The sequence below is a fragment of the Heteronotia binoei genome, chromosome 6 (assembly GCF_032191835.1).
Source record: "Heteronotia binoei isolate CCM8104 ecotype False Entrance Well chromosome 6, APGP_CSIRO_Hbin_v1, whole genome shotgun sequence".
Taxonomy (NCBI): Eukaryota; Metazoa; Chordata; class Lepidosauria; order Squamata; family Gekkonidae; genus Heteronotia; species Heteronotia binoei.
This window is the reverse complement of record NC_083228.1, coordinates 78,260,754-78,275,901: the sequence shown is the minus strand read 5'-3', so window position 1 is coordinate 78,275,901 and position 15,148 is coordinate 78,260,754. Positions and strand designations below refer to the sequence as shown.

Below are 15,148 nucleotides of genomic sequence, written 5' to 3'. Positions count from 1 at the left end.
GACTTGGAGACATGAGGGGGGGGGGGGACATACTGTTATTTGTTGAGCCTTATTTGCCATCCGGAAATACCCATCATGACTCTTCTCTTTCTGTTGTTTTACTAGGGTCACTGAGTGTAATGTACCTGCTCCCCCTACTGGGCAGACTGTGCCTGGCATTTGATATCTCTAAGGAGTTATCTTTTAATAATGAGATCTCTTACACATGTGGGTGTCAGAGGGTGATGTTCTACTTTGATGAGGGTATCTACACACTTAAGTGTTTCTGCTGTGGATTAACAACCTCCAATGGGCTATGAAAATCCCTCTGTGCTTGATCAGTTGCTGTGATACCCACTGAGCTTCTGAGGATGCCCTTTTCTTCTTGGCCCTCACCAGTCTCTTTTGGGGACTGGAGCATGTAAAAGGAATTCCCAGGAATTATGTTCCTTGTGTTTTTAATTATCAGCAGATACATCCTCGGAACTGGCTGTCCATTCCTTATCTTGAGCCTCGGTGATCATTTTAGGGCCAGACTTTGGCTTATGTTTATTTACTTCATTTGTACATCTTTATAAATGATTTGGATTAAGGAGTAGAGGGAATGTTTATTAAATTTGCAGATGATACTAAATTGGGAAGGGTTGCAAATACAGTAGAAGACAGAAACAGGATACAGGATGGCCTTGACAGGCTGGAAAACTGGGCTAAAACCAATAAAATGAATTTTAACAGGGAGAAATGTAAAGTTCTGCATTTAGGTAGGAAAAATCCAATGCATGGTTATAGGATGGGGGAGACTTGTCTTAGCAGTAGTATGTGCAAAAAGGATCTAGGGGTCTTAGTGGACCATATGCTGACCATGAGTCAACAGTGTGATGTGGTGGCTAAAAAGGCAAATGCAATTTTGGGCTGTATCAACAGAAGTATAGTGTCCAGATCAAGTGAAGTGATGGTATCGCTTTACTCTGCTCTGGTAAGACCTCACCTGGAGTATTGTGTTCAGTTTTGGGCACCACATTTTAAGAAGGATATAGACAAGCTGGAACGGGACCAGAGGAGGGCAACAAAGATGGTAAGGGATCTGGAGACCAAGTCCTATGAAGAAAGGTTGAAGGAGCTGGACATGTTTAGCCTGGAGAGGAGACGGCTGAGAGGTGATATGATCACCATCTTCAAGTACTTGAAGAGCTGTCATCTAGAGGATGGTGCAGAATTGTTTTCTGTGGCCCCAGAAGGTAGGACCAGAACCAATGGGTTGAAATTAAATCAAAAGAGTTTCCAGCTCAACATTAGGAAGAACTTCCTGACGGTTAGAGTGGTTCCTCAGTGGAACAGGCTTCCTCAGGAGGTGGTGGACTCTCCTTCCTTGGAGGTTTTTAAACAGAGGCTGGATTGCCATCTGACAGCAATGAAGATCCTGTGAATTTAGGGGGAGGTGTTTGTGAGTTTCCTGCATTGTTCAGGGGGTTGGACTAGATGACCCTGGAGGTCCCTTCCAGCTTTATGATTCTTCCCCACCTTTCTCCCCACTGGGGACTCAAAGTGAGTTACACCATTCTTCTCTCCTCCCTTTTATCATCACAACAACCTTGTGAGGTAGTTTAGGCTGAGAGAGTGTGACTGGCCCAAGGTCCCCCTGTGAGCTTCCATGGCATGAGTGGAGATTCTGACTCAAATACCATTCTAACACTCTAAAACATTACACCACACTGGCTCTTGTCTGATGCCTCCTTTTTCTCTCATCTTCCAAGGCTCCATCATACATCCGGGAGTATGCCAGACAGTATTATTTGGGCTCTAGAACACATGCCTCCAAGGTAAGACCACAGAAGGGAGTACATGGCATGAAGTTCATCAGGTTGATACTACTGCAGCAGACCTGGGGGAACAAGCATTGCCCAGAAGAGATTTTGATGGGGAAATCCATGTCTTGAGAGCTGGAAGATTGGATTAGAGCCTGGATTTGATAGAGGCAAATTAATGTATCCTAATTAATAATTAATATTAATTAAACCATCTCTCCGAATATGTCCCTCAAAGAGATTTACACTCAGCAGACCAACAGCTGCTGGTGATCCCTGACTCTGGGCTCAGGCTCCAGCCTGGTGGAACACTCTCCCATATGGGATCAGAGCACTGCAGGATCTGCTTCAGTTCTGCAGGACCTGTAAAATGGAGATGTTCTGCCAGGCCTTTGGTTGAGGCAGCAGGTGTCTAAATCAGCCTCCCCTGCTCTGCTCTATCCTGCTGCATGGCCCACACTGTATCCATCTGGTATATTGATGACCTTTGTCCAGAAATTGGTCCATTGTAGGCACATCTATATACAGAAATTTTGGGGAGTACTCCCCAACTGTGCCAGATTGCCATCTGGTGTACTGTAATTATTATTACTATTTTAATACTGGAAGATGTTTTAAGATGTTTTAACTGATTGCTTTATTTCTGTTGTAACCTGCCCTGCAGCGCAAGGTAAAAGCCAAATAAATAAATAAATGCCCCTTCTAGTTAGTCTCTAGAAAACCAGACAAACTCTCAGTAAACTGTCAAAAGATTAGATGTTAAGATGTTGGAGTGACTGTTGGCCTTTCAGCTGTGAGGAAAAGATTCCAGCCCCGCCTTGCCCTCCCGACTGCTGGATGTCAGACTTGTACCAGACTTAAAACTATAATGACAGAAAGTACAGCTGGAGGCATGAGCGGCGGGCTGCAGGGGTCCACTGAGACAGGGCCGGGACGCAGCCGCGGGCTGGCGTCTAGCGGAGGCCGGGAGGGACTGAGCCGGTGCCGGGGAGGAGAACGTGGAGAGAGCGGAGCGCGGAGCTGACTGAGGTTGTGGCGGGGCTTTTGCTTTGCTCTTGCTTTGCTGAGTGCCGTAGAGGAGCGTGGCTGTTCCGAGCTGCCGAGAAACATCGCTACCGCTGGGTGATGCCAAGACTGGGAAGGAGTGGGTGCGGCCTTAGGCGAGTAGCTGGAGCAGCCCTTCGCAAGAGGACTGGGGCGCGGAATTGACACAACAAGGAGGGAGAGGGGTGAGCTGAGCGAGTGGGGTAGCTGTGGAGGGTGACAGAGTTGAGAGGGTGTGAGTGAGTGGAGGAGTGGCCTGCCCCCGGAACGTAGGTCCCGGTGGACACCCCGGTCTCTGTCTTCACCCCCTCTTTTTCCTCTGGCTCCTCCTCCTTGCTCCCCTCTTGCCCCCCCCCGCTCCCGTATCCTTCCGCCCCCACCCCCTCACCCGAGGCAGGGCCATCAGCCAAGAAGCTCTCCCACCCATGCTTCTAAAAATTATATTAAGAACAGCACCCAAAAACTGTCTCCACACCAGAAAACAGCACCTGTACTTTAAAGTCGCCACGAAGCGCCGAAGACGCCTAAAACCTGGACATTCGTTTTTAAACTTTTACACCAACTAACAGCACCTTATGAACTAAACCCTACCTCACCTCCTTAATTTATCTTTGCTGCCTAATTAACTATCGATCACCTATTAGAATTATTAACAATGAACTAATTTTAAATTGATTAGAAATTGGATTATTATTCGGTATTTTATGTATTTAAATGCATATAGGATTAATTAATTTAACTGATTATTTATTCATGTTAGCACTTTAAATTTTAAGAATCAGATTTTAGTATTGTGCTAAGTAAGTAGGAATTATTTACTAATCAATTCGGAAAAAAAAAAGAAAAATTTTTTTTTGGGTGAACTAGATAATTGGGAACTGAAGACGGGGGTGGGCCGGGGATCTGTGCTGTGTTTGTAAATTAGTCAGTTGAACTATAATATAACCATCTAAGAATAGGCTTGGGATGTCCGGTCAGGGGATTCCAGTGCTCCTGGGGAGGGGAAGATATGACGGTGGGAATGGACGGAGATACGAGAGAAGGAGACGGAGACAAAACAGTGCTCGGCCCCCTTCTAGTCTACTTCCCATCCCAACGGTGACAAGTAGGGGGACCAAGAGAAATTGCCCGCGTCCAACACTGGTGTTATGCAATGCCAGGTCTATAAATAATAAGATCATTAGGGACTTCCTGCTTCGGCAGGATGCTGACCTGGCTTGCGTGACCGAGACCTGGGTTCAAGAGGGAGAGACGACGGCACTCTCCTAGATGACTCCCCCAGATTACTTGGTCTTCCACCAGTCGCGGATCAGCAGGCAAGGTGGCGATATTCATACGGGAGGCTTACTCCTTCCGGGCCCTCCCGGCCCCAAAGATCGATGGTGTTGAGTGTGTCGGCCTTGCGTGGGATGTCGGGGAGAGGTTGGCGATCTGGCTGGTGTACCGTCCGCCTAACGCACCGGCCAGCGCCTTACCATCCCTGATGGAGGCGGTGTCCGGCTGGGCGTTGGAGTACCCAGGGCTCTTGGTCCTGGGTGACTTCAATGTCCATGCCGATGACGCGGCGTCCACTCAGGCGATGGACCTAGTGTCTTCCATGGCGACACTGGGACTCTCGCAATTTGTTACGACTCCCACGCATCAGGCTGGGCACACATTAGATTTGATCTTTGCGACCGGGATTAAAGTGAACGAAATCGCAACGGAGGCGATACCATGGTCAGATCACTTGGCCCTCAAGGCTCGTATGGAGACGCTACCACAACCCTGTAAGGGCGGAGAGCCTATTTTGGCTCGCCCGCGGAGCCTGATGGACCCGGAACGGTTCCAAACGGCTCTTCAGGATTCTTGGCCCCCTTGCGATTCCCTTGATGCCCTGGTTGATGCCTGGCAAGACCGACTATCTGGGGCAATCAACGAGATCGCACCCCGACGTCCTCTGCGCCCTCGTTCAAGGCTGGCTCCCTGGTATACCTCGGAGCTACGCCGGTTGAAACAAGGACTCCGACGACTAGAGAGGCAGTGGCGGCGCACTCGTGGCGAAGCGGCGAGAACATCCTACAGAACGTTTATGAGGTCGTATGAGATGGCAGTCAAGGCTGCGAAGAAGAAATACTTCGCGGCCAAGATTGCGTCTGCAAATTCGCGCCCAGCACAATTGTTTAAAATAATTGGACATTTAACTACACTGCCCCAGGGCAGACCAAACGTTAGAGAATTAGAAATAGGCTGTGAGGCTTTTGCGAAATTTTTTGCAGACAAAATCACGTCGCTCCGCCAGGACCTGCCCATCACCTTAGACACAGTACATGAACCCGAGGCCCCATGCCTGTCTTCCGATTTAACTCTGGATCACTTCGACCCGCTCAGCCTGGAGGAAGTTGACGGAATCCTCTCCTCTGCGCGCCCTACAACTTGTGATTTGGACCCATGCCCCTCCTGGCTAATTAAATCTTGCCTGAGGGAGCTTGAATGTCCTTTATGGGACATCATAAATAGATCCCTCTCGGAGGGGCGTTTTCCATCATCCCTGAAAGAGGCTTTGGTCCGACTCCTCTTGAAAAAAAGTACAGCAGACCCGGCCAAATTGGCAAACTACCGGCCGGTCTCTAATTTACCGTTTTTAGGTAAAATAATAGAGAGGGCAGTGGCGTCGCAGTTGCAGAGCTTTCTGGATGACGCTTCCATCCTAGACCCTTGCCAGTCCGGCTTTCGCCCGGGTTATGGGATGGAGACAGTACTGGTCGCCCTGGTAGATGATCTCCAACGGCACCTGGATCAGAGCGGTGTGGCGGTGCTGATGCTGTTAGATCTGTCGGCCGCGTTTGACACGGTCGACCATCGGCTACTGACCCGCCGCCTCGCCGATATAGGGGTGAGGGGGTCTGCCTTACAATGGCTCTCCTCCTTTCTCGAGGATCGGGGACAAAGGGTGGCAATTGGGGGCGAGCAGTCCCGGAGGCGCACACTGGATTGTGGAGTGCCCCAGGGGGCAGTTCTCTCACCAATGTTATTCAATATCTATATGCGCCCTCTTGCCCAGATTGCCAGGAGATATGGACTTGGGTTCCATCAATATGCAAATGACACCCAACTCTATCTGCTGATGGACGGCCGGCCTGACTGCGTCCCTGAGAATTTAGACCGGGCCTTGCAGGATATGGCAACTTGGTTGAAGAGGAGCGGGCTGAAACTGAATCCAGCGAAGACAGAAGTCCTTTGTCTGGGTCGGGGCCCTCGGGAAGGGGAAATACCTCTTCCGGTCTTCGACGGGGCGCCGCTGAAAGCGGCGCACCGGGTTAGGAGTCTGGGAGTTTTACTGGAGCCTTCATTATCAATGGAGGCCCAGATTGCAGCCACTGCCAAGTCAGCCTTTTTCCATCTGAGGCGGGCAAGGCAGTTGGCTCCCTTCCTAGAGCGCCAAGATCTGGCAACGGTACTTCACGCAACAGTCACCTCGAGATTGGATTACTGCAATGCCCTCTACATGGGGCTGCCTCTGTACCAAACCCGGAAGCTGCAGCTGGTGCAGAATGCAGCGGCTAGACTGTTGCTGGGGCTTCCTAAATGGGAGCACATACAGCCTGGACTGCGCGAGCTGCACTGGCTGTCAGTTATATACCGGGTTCGTTACAAAGTGCTGGTCATTACCTTTAAAGCCCTATATGGTCGAGGACCTGTCTACCTTAGGAACCGTCTCTCCCCATATGAACCCCAGAGAGCACTGAGGTCAGCCGGAAAAAACTTGTTGACTACTCCCGGACCAAGAGAGGTGACGCTGCAATGCACCCATAACCGGGCCTTCTCCTCTGTAGCCCTGAACCTATGGAACCAACTTCCAGAGGAAATGCGGGCCCTGCGGGATCTTGAACAATTCCGCTGGGCCTGCAAGACCTTCCTCTTCCAACTGGCTTTCGCTGACGAAGAAAGAAATTGCTAATGATAACCGCCATCATAAAAGAACAAATAGCATTAGCACTTTTATTAATTTAATTAATTAATTTTTAAACTTAATCAGAATTTTAATGTTTAAATGTAATTTGTTTTCTTTGCCTTTCTTTGTATAGTTGGAATTTAAATGACGCTGTTAGCCGCCCTGAGCCTGCTCCGGCGGGGAGGGCGGGATACAAAAAAAACTATCTATCTATCTATCTATCATCTATCTATCTATCATCTATCTATCTGTCATCTATCTATCTATCATCTATCTATCTATCATCTATCTATCTATCATCTATCTACCTACCTACCTACCTACCTAACCTTGAAGGACAGACAGGATAGATAGGAAAGGATCCGCTTGAACCAAGCAGACCAGTGATGAGCTGAATGTCCTTCCAACTTCCACAGGATGACATGGACTTGCCCATGCCCCGAGGTTTCAGGGACTTCCAGCTCCTAAAGTTCAAGAAGCAAGGACTGTTGGATCCCTCTGCCCACCAGGAAGAGACACATCAGCATACAGAGGAGGCACTGAAAGAGCTGTTCTGCCATGTTCATAATATGCCAGACTCTGCCAAGAAAAAGAAACTAATTCAACAGGTAGGAGATGGCCTTTGACAGTTAGATGAGAACAGGGAAGCATGAATGGAGATTCCTGCTTTGGGTAAAAACTGAGTTGGGCTTTGGAGTGGGTCATTGAACAACAGAACCTCAGTGATGGTGCTATTAAAATGTATATTTTCCTAGTTTCAAAAGCACTCTGAAGCTCTCACTCCTGGACCAGACAAACTCACACCTCAGAAGCGAACACGCACCCGTTCTTTCAGTGGGCTCATCAAGGTAAGGCCCTTCTGACATTAGCACTGCATTGAGCTGTGGTGATACCATTCAAGATATCTTTCAGATTTGTGTCCTACCAACTTATATGTCCTTTCTGGCTTGGCACAATGAGTTAATACTGGGAGTTGTTACCCAAACTGACATACATGTAAAGGACTTGCAAGATGCAGAGTGTCCCCTTGCAAGCATGGAACAAATGTGTGCATTTTTGGGAACTTCTATACATGGTATGTAGCCTATATATACACCAAGGTCCAGACTTAGACTAGCACTCAAAAGTGCAAGGGAGAATAAGCTTCTTAAACATAAATGGTTTTTATTTAATAAAGAAAAAAGAGACCTGGGCATTTACTTTGCTATGGGCAGAAGACTTAAGATGCAAAGGCTAAAGTGAGCGGTGATTTCATTTAGCTGTGATTTCCTCCTGTTGTAGTTCATCTTGTCTTCGGGAGAATAAAGATGCAAGTTATCCCTAATTCTAGGGCTCATGCTTCTCATCTACAGGGTTTCATTGTAACTAGATGAGTGTAATTTCAGGAGGCCTTGGCTGCACTGAAGATGAGTGCATAAGCCATGGCTGGCTGAGGGTGGGGGATAGGAGGATGAAATGGGAATGCCAGGTAGCTCCCTTGATGGAGGAAGATGAACATGTTGACCCAGACAAAAGTGGAATTTGGAGTTGAACAGCCCAAAAATAACCTTTTTCCTTTCCTTAATGCAGCGTAAGGTGCTGGGAAGTCAAGTGTCCTTGGACAAAAAAGGGAAAAATACTGTTTTGGAACCAGAGGGCACTGAGGATCCAAACTATGGCAGTAAGGAGAATGTCAACATGGTAAGGGTTGCTGAAAGAAGAGGGGTTTAGGTTTTTTTTTTAATTATGCTAATAGGGATTGCTCTACTAGAGGACTCTACTAGATAGCTGAGGATTGCTCTACTAGAGCTTTGCCTACACGTCACATCTTTGACTTGTTCATCTGTCCTAAGTTCAGCGGGAAGTCTGGAGCTAACACCAAGTTCTAGAAGCTTTGGTAGAATGATTAAGATCCTCTGCCATTCCCTGCACCCTGCTTTTTTATTCCCTTCTTATATCCTGGCAGTTAGGTTTGATCCCTATGCTCCTACTGGCTCATATTTTTCCTTCAGAATAAAGGCTCTCTCTTCCCATTAGCATGTGCTTTGTGAAACTCCCCAGAAACTTATGTCTGACTAATTTCCAGTACAGTGTCATACATCTGTGTGGCTTGAGTCACTTAATGTCAGAAGTTAATTTGAATTTACAAGAACCATTGCCCAGCAACCTGGTCCATCCTTGTTAGTTTTTTGTAGTAGGATTCAGAGGCCAGAGTTTCTAATGTGTCTTTCTCATTTTGTCCAGTTACAGAAATCTGGTTCCTCTCCTTTTGTCCAGTTACAGAAATCTGGTTCCTCTCCAACAATCAATGTGATTCGAGCAGTCTTTGAGCACAGGAAAGAGGTGAATTAACTTTTTACATGCTTGCCTTAGTGTGTATCAGCAGCAGATGCCAGTAATCTTTCCTCTTTGGCATGAAGTCTCTGTACTACCAATGTATGCCTAAAAGCTAAGCCTATGTGACCAAAGCCTGGGTAACCCAAATCCATTTTCAAAATACTGTCAAAGGAGCAGGATGTTTCAGTGTCATCTGTTACCTTTGGTATTATTATTATTTATTCAACTTGATTAATCACCCCATCCCGGCCGAAGCTGGGCTCTAGGCAGTGTACAACAATAAAAACATACAATAATCATTAAAATCAATTTCTAAAAATAGCTTACAAACATTTGTTCTGAAATGCTGCCAAATTCCTGTTTTCTAGACACTGTATGGGGGGGGGGAGCCCCCTGGGCGGGGGGATGCCAGCCCAGCAACCATTCATTTCTGTCCTCAAACAAAAGCCTAGTGGAACATCTCTGCCTCACAGGCCCTGTGAAACTGTAAAAGATCCTGCAGGGCCCTAGTGTCTTCTGGCAGAGCATTCCATGTCCTGGTTGAGGACAGCCGGACCCCTTTAGGGTATACTGCAATCATGAATAGAGTTTAAAGGTGAATGGCAACTCCCGTATCAGTCAGAATGGGCATGTTTGATAGCTCAATTGGCAGTCTGTGAATGAAAGGAAAAGAACTAGAGAGTCAGCAGTGTTAAATGAGTAGACTTTAAATTTGGGCTTTTCCCCAGTAGAGGATAAAGTTTAGCCAGCAGAGACTTCTGATGATATGTTTATTGCCCTCTGTCTGCAGCACAGTACCGATCCATTCTCCCTTCTTTTGGCACAGGACACCTGTAAACATACTCGATCTCATGGGTGTTCAGCAGAGGAGTCTTCGATTTGAGCATCCACTTGATGATTTCTGTGTGCAGCAAAGACTCACAAACTTGTGAATAATGCCTGCTCCTCCAAGCTGTGAGCAAACATCTGTGCCAGAGTTCCCTGATCCCTTTAACTCCATTTACTGGAGCCTGGCCAACTACTGAGTGTTTGCTAGAACAAAACATTCTTCCACTGAGCATGGAGAAAACCACTATCTAACTATCTGTCTGAAATGCAACTGGGCTGGACAAGATATGCATTGTAGCTTGTTTTAGGAGAAGCTGTTGTTGTTTACTGCTTGTCCTCTTTGTCACCTCTTTGGGACTGAACCAGACTGGCTTATGTCTTCCTGTTTCTTGGTGGCTTGTTTGTCACCACACTTCTAATATTTGCTATTTATCTCTCAATCCTATTAACATCCACAGTGGAGTCAGGTTTTCAGCCCTTCTTGGCAGCTATACTTATTTTTTAGATTTGGAAGTCTCTCTATTGTGGCTATTGATGCGGTTGAAGAGCTTCTACAAATTGCCTTCTTAGTTACATTCTAGTATGTGCTGTAAATCACCTGCAAAGGTTTAATCTTTTAAAGGTTCTTTCTCTGCTCAAAATGGTTCTGTCACATCTAGATGCCTTCACTGCATGCCCTTGCTCCTCCGCCATCAGTGCTGATACCACAGGTGCAGTGTCGGCTGAAGGGCTGCCAGATGGAATCTTCCTTGTGGCCTGCTATCTATCATCTTCACATTGGCTGTGGCCCAGGTTTTGACACAGTCTGACAAGCTGATGGCTTAATGGCTTTAACAATGTATCTGAAGAACACTAAGAAAGAAGAGCTTGTTAATATGAAAGGAAACTTTCTTTCACTTTGAGAAGCAGAGAACCTGTTGAAACATTTCCCTTTTCCCCCTGTCATCAAGTGGACAGGGGGAAAGTTTTGCAGTATTGTGGCTGTTTGGAAGGAAGATTGGCCACAGTAGCACTGACAGAGATGTGAAGCTGTTTTCTTTTTCTTAAGGAAGCAGGGGTTTATCGAGGTGAACATCCAGCAACCCTATAATAGCAGCATACAGCCCTCAGTAATGTTAAGTAACACGAATTGCAAAGACAGCAGAATAACTTGGTTTGGCTTAATACTATATTTCCCTTTCCCTGGAGCTTCCATTTGTCTAAGGTGCAGGGGGAAATTGGCCACAAGTCTTGCTATGCTCTTGAGAATGCAGCAGATACATGGATTCATTAAATGAGAAGAGTGTGTATGTGTGTGAGTTAAAGAGCAGACTTGAAAGGCTGGATCAGGAACACATCAGATATTTATTGTATATACAGACAGCAAATACAATATCACAGAGACTCAAACACAGCCAAAGAAAAAGCAGTGGGGAACATGTATCATGGTGAAGTCATAGCAGTGATTGAGGAGATGATAATAAATGTGTGCAGGTGTGGTGTTGCAGTTGTTGTAGATGAAAGCAGCTTAAGCCAAAAATTATCCTCCCCAAGGTACACTGTGTCTGTATGGTGGAGAAGATGCAAGATTGACAGGGATCTAACAGGAAAGTGAAAACCCTTTTTGTACAGATCCAACCAGCATTTCTGAAACATTCCTGAATGAAATGAGAACTAGCCATTCTGTTTTCAAATCTAGAGTGAGGCCATTCAAACAGAACTGAGATTTTTTGTAAATGGGATCTCTAAAATGGCTGCCAATTTTCTCATGATTCTTGATCCAGCGAAAACTGTCCCATGAATTCAGCAAACAGTAGGGAAATTTTATAAAGCCACTTACTCCCAGATCTATTAAAGAGGTCATTCAGATTTTAGCAACATTGGATGTGAAAGCTACTCCACTTTTAAGCACATTGTGTCCATTGCAGCTTCTGAACACAGAGCTGCTGCCCAGAGTTTTAATGTTCTGTTGGTCTCATTCTGGTTGTCTGTGACTCTCATTTTTCTGTTTCGTGTATGTAATGTGTTTGTGTTCTTGGTATATTGCCCTCTCTGTTAATGTGAAACTTCTGCATTAAATACTCTTTGGTATTTGTGGCTTGTTAACAGCCTCTTGAGTTGATTTTTTTTTTATACAAAATGAGACTCAGATCTGTGAAATTAGATGCTGCTGCTGTATGTCGGCTTGTAAAGGGTTTGCTTCTGGAACAGAATTAGGCTTAGCCAAGGAGGCTTCTGTACTTTGGGCAACATCCTACAGGAAACAGGGTTGTGTAATTTAGGCCTTGCTGCAATGGTGAATGAATATGTGCAGCTGCAGGAAATGCTGATATATACCAAAGACTCTTAACCAGCTCAGTGATCAATCGTCCCACAAGTTTATTGATATTTGAGGGGGAGGCTGTTGGTGTCATCTTTGTTCTATCTTGACATATATTATTAAGGATATCCTTCATTTTCCAGGTGTCACAGAATGAGGCCTTGACCCAAAAAGTTATAGCTCATAAGCTAAAACTTAGGGGAAGTTAAGTTCTTCTTTTTAATAACAGCACGAAATCCCACTATCGTAAATACCCTTATTTGCTTACTAATAGAGGTCTGGGTGGTACTGTTCTCACAGCAGTTGTGCTGTTTTGGAATAATTGCTATGAGAATGTTATTGTTTTTAATAAAGGGCCTTAATTAAAAGAGGCTGAAAAAGAAGAATGGATCTCTAACCAGTTGTTGTATAAGGCAGTCAATGCTCTGCTTGACTGGTTTTTTATTTGCTAGATCAACAGTTCTTGGGTCTTGTGATGAATTACTTCTAGGTTTCAGTTGCAACAAGATAGTGATGTTCCATCCTGCACTGCTGTGAGTTACTGGGATATCTGACTACAGAAAAGACTGTAGATCCAGACAAAACCTAATGAAGTGAAACAAAGCAAGCTTATGATGCATATATTGTATCAGCATATTATAGTTGATCAGTCCCAAATTATGATGAATAATGGTTTTGTGTGAAGGTCCTTGTTCAAGGATGAACTTTGTCAGATAAAGTATTAGTGCATTTGTATCCTGCCCTTCCTCCAAAAAGCTCAGAGTAGTATACATGATTCTCCCCTACTCCATTTTATATTCACAACAGCCCTGTGAGGTAGCTCAGACTAACAATGACCGCTCACTGTCACCAAGTAAGTTTCATGACACGCAAGAACTTGAAACCTGAACTTCCTGGTTCTAGTGCAATGCTCTAAACCACTCCACAATACTGGCTCAGATAAATAGTGGTACCTTTTTAGTGCACCATCAAGTTGCAGCTGACTTATGGTGGCCCTGTAAGGTTTTTTGGCAAGAGAAGTTCAGAGGTGTTTTACCATTGCCTGCCTCTGTGTTGCAACCTTGGACTTCCTTGGTAGTCTCCCATCCAAATACTAACCAGGGCTGACCCTGTTTAGCTTCCAAGGTCTGATGAGATCAGGCTAGCTTGAGCCATCCAGGTCAGTGTCTCAGTTAAATAGATTTTACAAAAGTCCCCACAAAGAAGCTGTGTTGTACACAACCTCAACCTGCATCATTTTCAAAGTTTGTTTTTCAACATTTTATCATGAATACAATTTTCAAGCTGTATAAAGATAATTTGCCCAGTCATTATGAAACTGACAGAAAGAAACTACCTGGTGAAGTCTATAAACTGGCCACATTTCAGAAAAACCGATTTAAGTATGATAGATGTTTGGTAGAATCATAAGAGTTGGAAGGGACCTCCAGGGTCATCTAGTTCAACCCATTGCACAATGCAGGAAATTCACTAATACCTTCCCCACAGGGTTAATGTTGAATGCATTCATAGTTTGCAACTCTTTTTTTTTTTTGCCTTTCCAAAATGTATATGGGTCTTCTACTTTTCCTTGGATTATATGAAAAATGCAAGAATACTCCCACTCTTGCCCTCAGTTCTATGGTGAAAATCCCTTGTGCATTCTTTAAAGCCATATGGTCTCATAGCTCCATATCAGTGCAAACAATCTAAAGCTGAACACTAAAGCAGAAAACTAGAGATGGCATGAACAGGATGAGGAAGCTGGAAAAGCAGATCCCTCTTTCTATTTGCTAATCAGGTGCCTGCATTCAGCACGAGTGCTCCTTCAACGTGTGTTTCTACCTCCTGCTTACTTCTGTCTTAGCCCACTGTTCTTGTATCCCAGTTTGCTGTCCTTTCCTCAGCTTGGTCTCCCTACCCCAACAACTGGTCTGTTTCCTTGGTTTGCGTGGGCCGTGGCTCTGACTCATTTTGAGCTGCTGCTCTGCCCTTTAAAAGAAAACCATTAACAGCTGACCAACCAGCTGTTCCAATAAGTGTGGTAAATAATGGCACCATTTTCAAAGTTTTATATCACACAGAATACAGTATGTCATCTTGTCATCCTCTATGCTTTCATAGGATTGGACTCTGCAGCTTAACTTGGCAAAGGGTTCAAACTTGGCAAAGGGTTCAAAAAGATGGATATTTTTTTCTCCCACCATTATATAAGAAATAATTTGTTGAATACTTGGATGAAATATAAGAAATATGGTGATGAAGGAAAACCATTATGGATAGTGCCAGCAGAAGTGATAAAAATAACAGCTGAGACAGGTGAGGAAAAATGGCTATCATACAATCAACTATTAAAAATACAAAGTGGCAAAATAGAATTGAAAACTGCTGTGGAGTTGAATAACAAATACGATTGGTTTCAAATGCAACAAATAAAGAGTTTGGTGGAAAATGATATTAAAACTGAAGGAATAAGACGAGAGCAAACGGAAAAAGTTCTGCTTGGAGATAATGAAAAATTAATTTCAAAAACTTATAAGTTACTTTTAAAATGGTCTACAGAAGATGAAGTAGTGAAATCTCAAATGATTAAATGGGCAATAAATGTAAATAAAGAAATACAGATGGATACATTGGAATATTTATGGAAGAACTATGAAACTTTCAACATGTCAGAGTATTAAAGAGAACTGTTTTAAAATGATGTATAGATGGTATATGACTCCTAAAAAATTGGCAAAGATGAATAACAAGATGCCAGACAGATGTTGGAAATGCAAAAAACATGAAGGTTCTTTCTACCATATGTGGTGGACTTGTGAAAGAGCGAAAAAGTATTGGCAGATGATCCAACAAGAAATTTCTAGGATCTTGGGATATGAATTCAAGAAAGCTGCAGAGACTTTTCTGTTGGGATTACAAATGGAAAAAATTCCAAAAGAAGATAGAACTATAATTTGGTAC

General features: G+C 44.6%; 1 protein-coding gene across 2 annotated transcripts in view; it reads left to right on the top strand.

Annotated features, from left to right (window-relative positions):
* The window catches only part of ARHGAP19 (Rho GTPase activating protein 19), a 29,537-nt gene extending 17,546 nt beyond the window's left edge, over nt 1–11,991 (top strand). For both annotated transcript variants that reach the window (XM_060241833.1, XM_060241834.1), the window contains exons 7-12: nt 1,734–1,799; nt 7,179–7,370; nt 7,518–7,610; nt 8,332–8,442; nt 9,019–9,084; nt 9,905–11,991. In XM_060241833.1, coding sequence (XP_060097816.1) covers nt 1,734–1,799; nt 7,179–7,370; nt 7,518–7,610; nt 8,332–8,442; nt 9,019–9,084; nt 9,905–9,961 — 585 coding nt within the window. In that variant the 3' untranslated portion in view covers nt 9,962–11,991. The remainder of the gene's footprint in view (nt 1–1,733; nt 1,800–7,178; nt 7,371–7,517; nt 7,611–8,331; nt 8,443–9,018; nt 9,085–9,904) is intronic.
* The last annotated feature ends 3,157 nt before the right edge of the window (nt 11,992–15,148 follow it).